Raw genomic sequence first — 15417 nt, 5'->3', positions numbered from 1 at the left:
AGAGTAGTATAGATACTAGGATTTAATAAAATACTTCTGTAGAAGTTGAAGAACAGCTCTGGGGGAAAATGAAGAGATCACTTCAGTTTCTGAATCAGTTTATCTGATTTTGCTATTTATAGGTTTATGTTTGAGTAAAATGAACATTGTTGTTTTATTCTATAAACTACAGACAACATTTCTCCCAAATTACAAATAAAAATATTCTCATTTAGAGCATTTATTTACAGAAAATGAGAAATGACTGAAATAACAAAAAAGATGCAGAACTTTCAGACCTCAAATAATACAAAGAAAACAAGTTCATATTCATAAAGTTTTAAGAGTTCAGAAATAATCAATATTTGTTGGAATAACCCTGGTTGGTTTTTAATCACAGTTTTTTTTCATGCATCTTGGCATCATGTTCTCCTCCACCAGTCTTACACACTGCTTTTGGATAACTTTATGCTGCTTTACTCCTGGTGTAAAAATTCAAGCAGTTCAGTTTGGTGGTTTGATGGTTTGTGATCATCCATCTTCCTCTTGATTATATTCCAGAGGTTTTCAATTTGGTAAAATCAAGAAAATCGATTTGATTTCTCCTGAAACTGGGTCGTATGTATTAAAAAAGGGGTTCTGGGTGTATTCTAGTAAAACTGCAGGCCTTGGCCTCTCTTGGCGTCTGATGATCAATGTTCTATATGTAAAAGTCTTTCCAGGAAAGCATGATTTGATGATGAGTGAGCGAAAACCACATTCCTAAAAAACGCTAAGCCGGCCATAACTAACACTCGGTAGCGCTCGGTGGAATTTGACCCCTCGGTTCAGCACAGTTACACTCACGCTGGTCGTGAGCAGAGTGTGTAATTCTCCTGTCTGATGGCCGTTCAGAAGATAAATGTTGTTTTTAGTGGATGCGGGGTTATAATTATGAGGAGGAATCTTGCTGAAACGCCGGACGTCAGGAACTCGTATGGAAATGATCACTTTTTTCAAAGTTTCTATATCCACATTCATGCCGAGTGCTGGCAGAGCGATGCGTTCAGCGATTAAAAACGCTCATTTCTAAAGAGCAAGCCCAGATCCCACAGAACAGCAGCGCTCCTGACCAAATCAACCATCCATCACTCACCACAAATACCAACCGGCCGCATTCCAGCGCAGGAATCTGAAGCATTCTGCTGCAGAGGAGCGTGTGGCCGTTCCATTGTTGCGTAATTTAATCTGACAGGAGGTATTTGGTTTTAGTCCCCCTCAGACCCGCAAACCAAAAACAGGGCAAGCAAACCAATCGACTGCCTGTAGAGCCCCCGAACAACGACTGATTATAACAAATTAAACTCAACGACAAACTGTGTGCATGCACCTTTAAATTCTGTAATGATCAAAACGACACTTTTATAAACACTGTTTTAAGCCCGAGCCTGATTTAAACCCCACATTTTTGTGAGCTTGAGCTTTTTAAAAACAATTTTTTTTCTAATTTTTCCCATTTTCTCCCCAATTTACACGACCAATTACCCAACCCCACTCACATTAGGACTTCCCCTATCACTAGTGATGCCCCAACACACCAGGAGGGTGAAGACTAACACACGCCTCCTCTGATACATGTGAAGTCAGACTCCGCCTCTTTTTCGAGCTGCTGCTGATGCTGTAGCATTGCCGAGTAGCATCACAGCACTAACACTCGGAGGAAATCGCAGCGACTCGGTTCTGATACATCAGCTCACAGACGCCCTGTGCTGCAGACATCACCCTAGGAGTGATGTGGGGAGAGGGCGCCATCTACTGTACTGTACCCACCCAGAGAGAGCAGGGCCATTTGTGCTCCCTCTGAGCGCCGGCAGCTTGATGGCAAAGCTGCATGAAAAGCACATCTATAATGAGGTTTGACCTGTTATTTAAGAACAATATTTATTAAGAACCGATCTCCCCGGACCCAGACTTATATAAAACTTATAAAACTTTTTCTGAACGAAAATGTATATTTTTTTATTCTAAACATATAGCCTTACTGCAAATTTTAGTGCACAGAAAACAGCAATAATATGCTGTGCACGGACAAGCGTGCGAGCTCAGGTGTGCACAGCGCTCACTAGTTCCACACAGTTCCAGAGCTGCGTCATTAGAACATATATAACATTCTTACTTGTGCAATTTTGTGCAACATTTTATTTAAATAAGAAATCAACCACAAGGGGGCGCTCCCAGTAGTTACTGACAGTAACCAGCCAGCAAGTTTCATCTGGATTTCTGCAGCCGGCAAAATATGAACCCATTTTGAGTGCAGCTTAAATGCCTTAAAACTCAACCTTATTTTAATAAACCTAAAAATAGCAAAATCAAAGAAACTAATTTAGAAACTGAAACATTGGAAACATCACAATACGCAGTGAAGTTTGCCAGACAAATGTAGTTTTTAATGTGAATCATTCAACTGATATGCAGGATAATTAATCATATGTTTCCCTTTTGGTGAGATGGGTAGAGGACGCACTGACCGAAGACTTGAGGAAAAAAAAAAAAGTGGACAAAAATGATAAAAGGTAATGTTATAATAACCGTTTTTAGAAATAAAGAACATGTGGGAATAGAGAAAGCATCTTAACATGAAAAAAAAGAGAAACGAATATGATTATTATTGTAACTACCGCCACCATGTCTGAAGTTTGCAGATCAGCTTCAGATCAATCTGCTCTAAAGTGCTTTTGAGAGGTTTTGGGTGAACCGGACTTTAGCTCAAATTAAAGCACAAATAACCAAACAAATACAGAATAAGCAAAGAATATTGTTTTTTTTTTTCCATAGTTTTGCAGATTACAGACTTAAAAAAAAGAAAAAAGAACCGACTAAAAGAGTCTTTGTGTAGATAAAGACTGCTGACCAAAAATAAAAATAAAAAAAACAAAAAAAAAAAGAGAGAGGTAAAACTTAACAATAAGAGTCCAAATAACAGTACTAAAGACAGAATAATAAACATAGTTAAATAGGTAAGTAATAGTTTAATTTAATAGAAATTGGTATTATTTAGGACATTAGTAAACATTACTATTATTCATTTTAATGCTTTATATTGTTAGAAATAATAACAATATATTGAGCAATTAGTTAAATGATTTTGTAATGGTTAATAATGTCTTAACCTTTGGATTCATTCATTATTTATTTTATTCATTATCTCATTCAATTTTGCTCTATTGTGAGTGTGTATGATTGGGGTGAACAAAAATGTTTGATGGGAAAAAAATGATGGAAAAATGTTGAGCTTAGAAAGTGTTGTTTTCTATTGTCATATAATTATAACTATTTTTGATCTTGAAAAAAAATAATAAAACAAAAATAAAGAAATAAAAATAATGTTTTATCTAATGTTTATTAATGATTAATAGAGACGTCTATTAAAAATGTACCCTTATTGTAAAGTTTTACCAAAAAAGCAAAAAATGTGACGACCTGAGGCGAGGTTAAGACTAGCTAGCGCCTAAAAGCGCCTAAAAAAACGGTTTAAGATTTTAACAATTCAGTTTTTAAGTTTTTTTTTCAGTAACCGATTTGTACTGAGTTGCATAAATGCATGGATATGCAGGTCTTTATTAAACACAGAGAAATAATAAAGCTTGCTCTTCTTTTTCTCACGTTTTTGCTCAGATTTATGATCAGATCTCTGTTTTTTTGCTTCATAGCAGCTAAAAAGAAGCAAAGCGTCGTTTTTCCTCACGTGGTTCATCTGTTTCAGCCCTACAGCCCTGTTTCTGTTCAGGCTGGAGAGATAACTGAGCAACGGACGATTAACTCTGACATTCAGAAATAAAGAACAACAGAAAAAAGGACGGAAATGTCATTAGCTTTAGGATCAGCTGAGCGGAGGAGGAGGAGAGGGGGGGGGGTTGCGGCAGAGTGAATGACGGGAGAGCGATGACGATGCTCAGGGATGCTATTTTAATCTGAAATGTCAGCCTCTGCCCGTTCACCCCTTACATCAGTCTATTCATCTGTCCATTCATTCATCCATCCGTCCATCCGTTTATCCATCCATTCATTCCTTTAACCTGTTTTTTTTCCTGAAGTGATTTCTTTGTTACTTTCTGTGGCACATTTTGTCATTTCATTTTTTTTGTACAGCAGCCCATATATAAATTTACATTATGTACAAGCACATTAAAAATATATTTATATATATATATATATATAAATATAATAACAATAATATGATCTATACTTTTGTTTTTTTGATTTTTTACAAGAAAAAAAAAACAAACAATCTTGTTAGTTAAATCAAATAAGGTTTGGTGTCGCGTAGAACCGTCAAAAAAAAAACCAAAGACATAAAAAGAAATAAAGAACGCAGATCTCCGTCTGCTGACTGATGATTTCAGCTGATTTCAGACTGATTTTAAAAAGATATAAGATATAAGATGAGTATCAGAGGCATTGGTTGTCTGTGTGAAAGTGAGATTCATGCATTTGCTGCTGTTGTTGTTGTTTTTTTGGGGCCACAGCATCACAGCATTCGATATGGAGATCTCCCGCCTCCTCCCGCAGAGCCGCCAATCAGAAAACAGCTTTAAATCCATTCCCAGGTTCTGATTCCCTCCCGATTCGTCCGTTCTAAACCGCAGACGGCTGAAAGCCGGGGGATTGGCTGGAGGTATGACGTGTGACGCTGAGAAGAGAGAGGTCCTTCAGCCGCTGAGAGGATGCAGGTCCACCTTCACCTTCTCTCCACTGCTCAGCATCCCGATAGTGGGGTAAAATCCTCCAGCCGGCACCACCACCTCCCTCTTACCAATTATCTTCCCATTTCTGGTGAAGAAAACCTAAAACACACACAAACGCGCACACACACACACACACACACACACACACACACACAAACAGGGGGCAGCAGTGAGTCACAACTGCAGCCATATAACTGAAGAGATCACTTCAGTTTCTGAATCGGTTTCTCTGATTTTGCTATTTATAGGTTTATGTTTGAGTAAAATGAACATTGTTGTTTTATTATATAAACTACAGACAACATTTCTCCCAAATTACAAATAAAATATTCTCATTTAGAGCATTTATTTACAGAAAATGAGAAATGACTGAAATAACAAAAAAAAAATTGCAGAACTTTCAGACCTCAAATAATGCAAAGAAAACAAAAAGTTCATATTCATAACAGTTTTCATGTATCTTGTCATCATGTTCTCCTCCACCAGTCTTACACACTGCTTTTGGATAACTTTATGCTGCTTTACTCCTGGTGTAAAAATTCCAGCAGTTCAGTTTGGTGGTTTGATGGTTTGTGATCATCCATCTTCCTCTTGATTATATTCCAGAGGTTTTTAATTTGATAAAATCAAAGAAACTCAACATTTTTAGGTGGAATCTTATATTTTTTTTCCCAGAGCTGTATATTATATTAAAATTTTAAGTAATAAACCAACATAAACAACTACCTCATCTACCTCGCTCTATGGTATGGCTTATATCACGTGATCAGGGTTTGCAGTGTGAAGAGCTCCCTCTGTTGCTTCATGCAGGTAATGCAGTTTGAGCTCTTTCTGTGGGTTTTTGTGACAACTCAAACTGTGATAACAGCAATAATCTACATGTTCTCAGTCTTCAAACAGCTGCTCAGGTGTGAGGATCAGGTGCTCGTTCTGCTGTTGTCTGAGAGAAACAGAGCCCTGCGTTCCACACTCTGGATTCATGTCCAGCTAAGCCAGCGCAGCTCACCAATCAATACGCTTGTGAAAGTGTGGTAAGGTACACGCTAACCCTTCCCCAGTGGGCAAAGCTGACGGACTCTGCGCTCGAACGCTTGCGTCAATCCAATACTGAAATCCCCCATAAATAAAACTGGCACCGCTCGATTTTCACACCCGTGCAAATCCAGAGGAGCGGCCGGAATGCGCGTGCACGCCGCCGCCAGCAGCGCATCAACATCTGCCCTTTGCTACGGGAAAAACAGTGCAACTGCCCCCAAACCCAGCCTGCGCTCGAAGCAGCATCTAACACAGAGCACGAGGATTCATTTATGGAGCTGTCAGATTACGCCTTTGAGGTTTTGTGGAGATAAACGAGTGTCTGTCAGAGAGCCGGTGTAAAAAAGAGAGAGAAATATAGATAAGTAGGCTTCTAAAAACACTCGAGTCCTGATGATGAAAGAGTCTGGGTCACAGACAGACATCAGAAACCTCAGAACAGCCAAATAATACACTAACAAATTACAACAACATCTGAGGAGAAGCTTTCGCCTGTGTGTCTCTCTTTCTCTGTCTCTCTCTCTCTGTGTCTGTGTGTTTGTGTCTGTGTATATGTCTGTGTGTCTTTCTCTGTGTGTGTCTCCCTGTGTGTGTCTCTCTCTTTGTCTCTGTTTGTGTGTGCCTGTGTCTCTCTCTCTTTTTCGCCCTCTCTCTGTCTGTCTGTCTCTCTCTCTTTCTGCATCTCCCTCTGTGTGTGTGCGTCTGTTTCTCCCTCTCTCTCTCTGTCTGTCTGTCTGTCTCTCTTTCTGCATCTCCCTCTGTGTGTGTGCGTCTGTTTCTCCCTCTCTCTCTCTGTCTGTCTGTCTGTCTCTCTTTCTGCATCTCCCTCTGTGTGTGTGCGTCTGTTTCTCCCTCTCTCTCTCTGTCTGTCTGTCTGTCTCTCTCTCTTTCTGCATCTCCCTCTGTGTGTGTGCGTCTGTTTCTCCCTCTCTCTCTCTGTCTGTGTGTTTGTCCAACTCTGTCTCTCTCTCTGTCTGTGTGTGTGTGTGCGCGTTCTAACCCTCTGTTTCTGTGTCCCTGTTTGTCTCTCTCTCTCTCTCTCTCCGTGTCTCCCTCTGTCTCTCTCTGCATCTGTTTGTGTATGTGTGTCTCTCTGTCTCTCTCTCTTCCTCTCTCTGTCGGTATCTCTGTCAGTATCTCACTGGGTGTCTCTCTCTCTTTCTGTGTCTACCTCTGTCTCTCTCTGCATCTGTGTGTGTGTGCATCTCACTCTTTTTTTGTGTCTGTGTGTGTGTGTCCATCTCTGTCTGTCTCTCTCTTTCTGTGTCTCCCTCTGCATCCGTGTGTGTGCGCGTCTTTCTGTCTGTCTCTTTCTCTCTCTGCATCTGTGTGCGCGTCTCACTCTCTCTCTTTATATATATATATATATATATATATATATATATATATATATATATATATGTCTGTGTCTCTCTCTCTGTGTGTGTCTCTCTCTCTCTGTTTCTCTCTTTCTGTCTCTCTCTCTCTCTCAACAGCAGGTTTCTGATGTTGTTTAGTCACGACTCTTCTGTAGCTGCAGGGTCTCTCAGACCGGAGTCCAGCAGAACCGTCAGAAACACTTACCATAACTTTCCTTCCTTCCTGCTCCTGATCTACTTCATCCCCCTCTTCCTCCTCGTCTTCATCATATAAATACAGAAAGTTCTGCACACGGCCGGGTTTGGGTCGGTCATCTGTTGCCTCCCCGTCGTCGACCTCATCTGACAGACAAAATAAATAAATATTTATTTATATAAATAAATAAATAAGTTTAAAAGAGCTACGGCTTATTTATCATCATCACATCATCAAAACTTAAATCTAAACTAAACCTTAATGTAAACCTTAAACCTAACCCAAATATTAACCTTTAATCTAACCTTAACCCAACCCTAATCTAAACCCAAACCTTAAATGTAACCCAAACCTGAGATCTAATCTCGAACCGAACCTTAATCTAACCTCAAATCCTCTAACCCTAATAAAGATTTTATTCTACTGGTTAATTTTTATTGAAACTGTGACAAAATGTAAAGAAACTACGGTCATATTTAGAGTCAAAAACTGAAAACGGATCTATAAAAAAATGTCTCACCTTCATAATCACGAGGGAACATGATCCCACAGCCCATTATATCTCCTTCAAAGCAGCGTGGCCCAAAGGGGTCTCCAACTCCACTGCCATGGAAGATCTTCCCATCGTCTGTTGGACAGAGACACAAACAAAATACCAGTGTCAGTTTTAAGTGTGATGCTCCGTTTGGTGAACAAAAATACATTTTTCTTCTTCGTTGTGTCAAAAAAAATGTAATAACTAAAAAAATAACCGCAAAAAGACCATCGAAAACTTTATTATAATGAAACTGGCACTTATTAAAAACCAAAAGGCACACCGCTCTCCCTCCTGCCCCGCCTCTAAACCCATACATCACCCAGTGCCCCTTTCAAACTTTTTTACCTTTTCAATTTTCAATTTAGAGGGTTTAAGTTTCCTTTTTAAAGAGAATACAGTAAAAGTTTAATTAAAATAGAGATAAAAGAAAGAGAAAGAAAGAAAGAAAGTGAGGAGCCGGTGATTTTCCACACCTGCTCCTCGACGCTCCTGGACGCGTCCTGGAGTCCTGGTCTGAACCTAAACGTCTCGTACAGCGAGAACATTCCGCTCGTGTTCGGCTCTTAATGATCCTAAACCTTGTTACGCTCCTGATGCGGAGACTGACAGGTCAAAACAAAGCAGAGCTTTCTCCTCTCCTCTATCTAAACTTCTTCCCCGCTCTTATTTAAGCTCTCTGGTGGAAAACAAAACTAAATAAAACAGGAAAGATGCCAAGACGGAGGGAGCAACAACAACAATAAAAGAAGGAGCGAAAGAAAGACAGTGAAAAGGTAGCGGGCAGGAAAAAAAAAGCCCATCTCACGGCGTGGCGGGTAAATATTTGTGGAGTTGTCATGGGACCCGTCCCCGGCTCAGGATACTGTTTAAACAATCTCTATCTGAATACGGGGAGGGAGACGGAGACACTGTATCATTAAAGCTCCCATGTGGGCTCCTGTCACAACACCACCCACTCAGCAAACACCACCACCTCCACCTCCAGCAGCAGTGTGGGAGAGGAAGATGAGAGGCTAAAAATAGTGCAGGGTGGGGGCGAGCGGAGGGGAGCCTGGGTGTGCTTTCTTGGCCTGCTGGAACACTTGTAGGCCTTCTGGCACCTGAGCGGATCGGAAACGGTAAACCAGAGAACACGCAGGGCTTTCCTCGTACGACGGGCCGTTTCCCAGAGACCCGTCTGGAAAAAACGGGAGAAGACGACATCTCCGCCGGGATGCTGCGACTCCAGCGCTTCCGCAAATGAGGGGGATACTTTATGGTCCTTTCAGACCGAACAGAAAAACCAGCGATGCAGGGGCAGTGCTCCACAAGCACATTCTGTACACTTAGGTACCCACAACAATTTAACCAAATATCTGTGCAGTCTGGACTAAAGTTTTACTGGAATTGATTTACTATCACACACCTTGAGGGGTGACTGCAGGTCAAACGGGACAAAACATTTAAGCACATTTAAGCTTTTGGTACCAACACATACTTTAAGAGGTGAGAGAAAGAGAGAGACCGAGACAGAGAGAGAGAAAGAGAGAAAGAGAGAGAGAGAGAGAGAGAGAGAGAGTGCGAGATCGGCAATTGTGTTCTCTCAGACTCCAGCTGCTGATGTAAGACCATAAATTAAAGCGGATATCCGTAAGTTTTGAGATTTAGAATCATTTTAATCTGGCCGGGTGTGATGCAGTCTCCTTTCAGAGTGGATACATTCGATTCCAGGTTATGTTCAGACAGACAGACAGAGAGAGAGAAAAAAGAGAGAGAGAGCTCTCCATCAGAAACTTCACTCCTTCGTTTCTTTGGTTTTACTATGAGTGAATGGAGGAGCTACTGAGCTCTGGGTTTCCTCTTCTGAAGTCTCCATTGCTCCACCAGCCGCTCGCGTTCAGTAAAACTGAGCCGGATTTTCAGACCTTAGTTTTTAGAATTAATATATTAGCAGGCTTAGCAGGGATGGTGGTTTCAGCACACTGGTACCTTTAAACACTATATTTTATCCATATTCTTCTCCACTCAGAAATGCTTCTGCATTCAGTTTAGACACAAAATAATATGATATAGTTTAATGATATATACAGATAATGATATAGTTTGTCTGCCAGATGAAAACTGATTGTTTGCAGGTAGCAACAACCTTTTGCAATCCACTGAGCACGGATCCACTGAGGTTCGTTCAAATCACATTTTTCCCCCCAGACAGAAAAGGGTTTATTTTTGGACAGTGGACATACCTGCATTTTTTGGAGGACTTTACTGGATTTTACTGTACTTGATTTGGCAGGTTGTGGAATGGACAATCTGCCAACAGTTCTGACCCACTTGGCAGAGCAGGTATGTACTTGTATTAAACTCTGAAAGGCGAACTCCCCCTCCTCACAGGATTTAACGAAACTTTCCTCATCGCTGAGACACCACGGCTTCAAAGAGACAAGCCAGGATTTAGATGATTTCCCAGAGTCTGTAAAAGCATCTTGTCTTTTCTGCTTTTACAGAACAGAGTGAAGGCATCGTCCCAATACTCTGCACAGGAGGCTACCAGCCCCTGGCATCAGGTTTTCATCACTACGCCTCAAAACAGGGGCTTCGTATAGATCTGGGTACCTTAATGAGGCACGGCTTCTGCATCTGGCCCGCTGCTGAGACCCTGCCAAAACTCCTTCAGGAGACACGAGCCATAAACTAGGCAAAGTGAAGCATCGAAGAAAAATCTCAGAGAGCTCCCAATAATAAACAACTGCAGCTTGATGGGTGCGATAAGCAGGCAGACTCCTTCACAGCAGAGGGAAGAATAATAGTGGAGGCACAAGAACGATAGCACAACCTGATGAAAAGTGCAGGTATTTTTGTATTTTGTTACTTAGAAATGATGAAGTGGAATTTCAACTAATGGCATTTTTATGCAGAGGATATTACATCCTGTTTACTAAGAAAATTCTTTTTAAATGAGTAGACAATGCATTCATTGAGTTTTTGAAGTTCCTGGAAGTGAACAATGCTCAATAGCAGTTTTACAACCCTGTTGTTTTGCTCGGGAATGAAATAACTGGTACAAATCACCACAAGAGTCTATAGAAGTTTAGCCTATAAAAGGTATGAGTTTAGCTATCCAAGGAGTCAATAGCTCATTAGCTTGGTTGGATTTTAGCCTAGCATCGAACTTGACACTTTCTTAGCTTCCTTTGGTTGACCAATCTGCCTTCTACAGTCTATGTAGCTTTAGCTTTTAGGCCAATATGCATTACCAATACCAGCATCCTCCAGTTCCCCATTCTGCCTTTTCTTTTCCCCCAATCAAAAGAAAATCAGCTTTCAGCCTAGTTACTTCTATTTTGCTCCCCCAGTGTCCTTTGGTCACTAGCTTTTAGGTGTTTTGTCAGCTTTTAGGCTGCTTCCCCTGGCTGACACACATTTTTACGCACTAATACTGGCACAAAGTGCTGGTGACGTGTTGCCACTATGATTCGAGGATCACTGGATTGAATTCCAGATCATTATGCTGCTTGCCATCAGCAGCCGGAGTCAGAGAGAGCCCAATTATAAATTTTCCCACATCAGCAGCAGTTCAAAAAGAGGCGATGGGCAGATTTCACATGTGTTGAAAACTTATGTCAGCTTTCATCCTTATAGTGTTGGGTCCTTACTAGTGGTAGGGAGAGTCCTATTGAGGGGGGGTTGGGAAATTGGCCTTCCGAATTGTGGGGACAATGGGCTAAAATTGGAAAAGATGGGGACAAAGGGAACAAAAACGTAAAGAATAAAACTATACAAGTGATGAGGGGAAAGAGTGCCATCAACTGTACCCACCCAGAGAGAGCAATGCCAATTGTGCTCTCTCAGGGCTTCGGCTGCTGATGGCAACCTGTATGACCGGGATTCAAACCAGCAATATCGTGATCATAGTTGCAGCGCTTTAGACCGCTGGACTACACTTGGCGAGTGCAGAAGTGTCTATAGTGAACTTAGTTTTTCAAATTAAATGACTGCCCCTGATTTCTGATCACACAGAATATTTTAAAATGAAACCCAGCCCTTGCTATAACAGACGTATGGAGGGATACTGCAGAAGTGACTGACTTCACATGGAGCCAACTGTGCATCCTCACTCCTCTCTATCTGATCCAGCAGAACTGTTTCTCTCTTTCTCTCTTTGCTGTGTGGAGATGGGAATCTGCAGGCAGAGATAGCTCTATTTATCCTCTCCGAGTCTTCAGAAGCCTCGTTCCTCTCGCTAATCGCTCTTCCATCTTCCATCTCCTGAAGTCTGTTATCAGGCCTTAGCTGAGCTGCAGACATGGAGCCCATAGATACAGAGATACTCAGCCACCCTGCGGCTCCTGACCACACTCGAACAGCCCCGGACCAGAATTCCATGTAACCCACGGGTAAGAAAAGGCTCACGTAACTGCGGCAGATAATGGAGCAGATTTAAAACGTTCAAAGAAAGAAGGTCTTAAGAGTAGGTAGAAGACTATGCAATACTTGGTACAACTACAAGTCTTCTGGTTTGGTTTGTCTCTACCAGTTTTGATCATCTAGAGACTATCTAGAGATTTTTGCTCCATTCTTCTTTATAAATCAGCTGAAGATCAGTCAGGTTGGATGGAGAGCGTTGGTCTGTGAACAGCAGTTTTCATGTCTCTCCACAGAAGATCAATGAGATTTAGGTCTTTAGGACTTTAACTGGATCATTCTAACACATGAATATTCTCTGATCTAAATCATTATAGCTCCACTGTAGCTCTGGCTGTATGTTTAGGGTCATCGTCTTCACGGAAGATCTCGAGTCTTTTACAGCCTCCAACAGCTTTTCTTCTTCCAGGATTGTTCTGTATTTATTTATCTCCATCCATCTCTTCCTTCAATCAACTCTGACCAGCTTCCTAAATCTGTCCCTGCTGAAGAAGAGCTCATCTCCACAGCATGATGCTGCCACCACCATGTTTCACAGTGGGGGTGATGTGTTCAGTGTGACCATCTGATCAATGTAGCATCTTCAACATGTTTGCTGTGTTTCTACATGGCTTGTCTACATAGTTGTCCTGTGGACAGATTCTCCTGATCCACCTGAGCTGTGGATCTCTGCAGCTCTTCCCGAGTGACCATGGGCCTCTAGGCTGTTTCTCTGACCAGTGCTCTCCTTGCTCGATCTTTGAAGAACTTGCACAATGGGTTGAATGTAGAGTCGACTCAGAGTAAATTGGATCACAAAATGTGTGCAAATTGGAATCAATGATTCAAAACATTGTGTACAAGCCTATTACTGAATATACGAAATATACGAAGCCGGTGTGCTTATTTACAACAGATAAATTATTTTTATTACCCTTGATTTTTGTTTTATTGAGGACGACACTGGTCACAAACCTTGTTTTACATTTTACATTTCCTGGGATGCACAGGATTGATTTAGCTCATTTAAGATCTTTAACTCAACTGAGGTAATACAATATTATATAATATAATAAAAGAAGGTGTGGGTACCCACCTGCATGATATGCTACCGACCCTCTGCTCCAGCCTGGATGTCTGTTCTTTGGATAGTCCTGAAAAATTAACAGAAGAAAAAAAACAAAAACAAAACACAGTTAAACTTTCCTCCATATTTACTAGAGACCGACCGATATGGGTTTTTCTAAGGCCGATGCCGATACCGATCATTAGTGGTCAGAGTCAGCCGATGGCCGATGTGACCTGCCGATTTTTAGGGCCGATATGCTATCGTATTATATTTATTTGGCATGCTTAAAATCATACTAGTAAGAGGAGGCACAACAGTTGTAAACTTCACACAATTTATTGAAAATAAGGTTAGCATTTTATAGTGACTTTAATGTTACTATATCACTATATGTTAATAAAAAAATATTAATTTTATTTAGATTGTATTATCCATAACATTTTATTTTATTCATTATATAACATATGTTCTATATACACTATATATTCATGTTTATAGTAGAAATATTATGTTGGCTATTATATAAAATTTACTGTAGGGGCCTACTAATTAACAAATGTATGACTTGTTGCAGTCTGTTAGTCTATTAATTATTCATTTTAATATGTTTAACAGAGTGCAAGAAGACTTCCATAATGTGACAACTTTAGATAGTTACTCCAAAACGGCAAAGCTAATTTCTTCTTCAACTCCATGCAGTTGAAAACGAATGGACATGGGAGGACAATGTTATAAAATGTTCACATTAGGGCTGCAGCTATTATTTTACAAAAATGGGTGACGTTTAAATTAAGAATAAAATTATAAATAATGCAAAAACAGACAGGTGCTGTAATTTAAATATAGCTTTATCTGTTTTTTTTTCTTCTTCAAATGAGCTCCTTAGCCAGAGAAACGCATCTCATCAGCTGTACTGGAGGTTCGGTGCGTGAGCGGAAAATGAGTTGAGAAAGCTGAAGAGCGCGGACTTTATAGGTTCAGGATAAAATGAGCTTTTATCAGAAAAGTCTGGAGGGGGTTCTAAAGTAGAACCCGACAAAACAGAAAATTCTGCTCATCGTTTCATTTAATATCTAACAGCGCAAACCGCTTTAAACGGGTGAGTTTTACAGCAGAACAGCAGGAGGCGGCATGATTTAATGTCTGTTTGTAGTGAAGGAAAAAGAGATGTTTTATTTTAACTCCATTATTTTAGAAACTATTTATTTTATTAATTCGTTTACAATAAAGCTTATTTATATACAGTGTTGGGAGTAACGGCGTTAAAACTAACGGCGTTACTAACGCCGTTACTTTTTTCAGTAACGAGTAATCTAACTAATTACTATGACTGTAACTATAACGCCGTTACTATTTCCGACACCCCGTTACTGCACGTTACTTTAGCAGCTCTATGAACTTTTTTTTTTTATTTCGCTTTGCCCTGGTTAACCCCTCCTCTGTCCGGTGAACTTGAGCTTCTGGCCGCTGTGCCTGTGGTTTGGCGTGGTGAAGTGAGGCACAATTGTGACGATTTGCGTGCTCTAATCAATTCAGTGATTGCCGTGGACAACCCAAGTTCCGAATTAAGGACGTTAAGCTCTTTTTAGCTGCTCCGGTTTTTGTGCTGCTTTCTATTTTAGAGCTTAGATTCTCTGCCCGAATCCCACCTGACCTGAGGACCGACCCGAAATCAGGCTCCTATTTTTATTTTATATAAAGCTCTGGTGTGATAATTACAACGTTGCTAAGTAACCAATTATTATTGTTCACTAAAGCGAACGAAATAGCGAAAATTGAAAGTGAAAAACATTTGTGTTAACTGAATCTAATAAAAACGGTAATTAAAAGGAAAAACATAACTATCTCGAACTGTATTTTGTGTTTATAAAACTAACTAAAACGAACTGAAATTACTGATAGAATACCCTCATTTTTGTGTTTAATTTATTTATAAGCGCTGTTGTACAGCGGAGTTGTACAGCGGGAGTTGTTGTGCCGAGCGCGCGGCACTCGTGGTCCGTTAGTCCGTTAGACGCGTTTTTCCGCTTTTTTCAGTATTACAAGTTTTAGTAATTTTCTTTGGTTGTGTGGAGAATTTCGTTTTATTTTTTTGAAATTCGTTAGATTATATTTTTGTCAACATTTTGGGTTTATTT

At 40.4% G+C, this 15417-nt stretch overlaps 1 protein-coding gene across 2 annotated transcripts in view; it reads right to left on the bottom strand.

Moving 5' to 3' along the window:
- Positions 1-3665: 3665 nt before the first annotated feature.
- Positions 3666-15417, bottom strand: part of spryd3 (SPRY domain containing 3) — a 58969-nt gene continuing 47217 nt past the window's right edge. For both annotated transcript variants that reach the window (XM_022677055.2, XM_022677054.2), the window contains exons 8-11: positions 13307-13364; positions 7813-7920; positions 7302-7438; positions 3666-4802 (exon numbers count right to left, since the gene is read on the bottom strand). In XM_022677055.2, the coding sequence (XP_022532776.1) occupies positions 4668-4802; positions 7302-7438; positions 7813-7920; positions 13307-13364 (438 nt within the window). In that variant the 3' untranslated portion in view covers positions 3666-4667. The remainder of the gene's footprint in view (positions 4803-7301; positions 7439-7812; positions 7921-13306; positions 13365-15417) is intronic.

This window comes from Astyanax mexicanus, chromosome 13, assembly GCF_023375975.1.
Source record: "Astyanax mexicanus isolate ESR-SI-001 chromosome 13, AstMex3_surface, whole genome shotgun sequence".
Classification (NCBI taxonomy): domain Eukaryota; kingdom Metazoa; phylum Chordata; class Actinopteri; order Characiformes; family Acestrorhamphidae; genus Astyanax; species Astyanax mexicanus.
The sequence above is the reverse complement of the archived record's forward strand: the minus strand, read 5'-3'. Positions and strand labels throughout refer to the sequence as shown.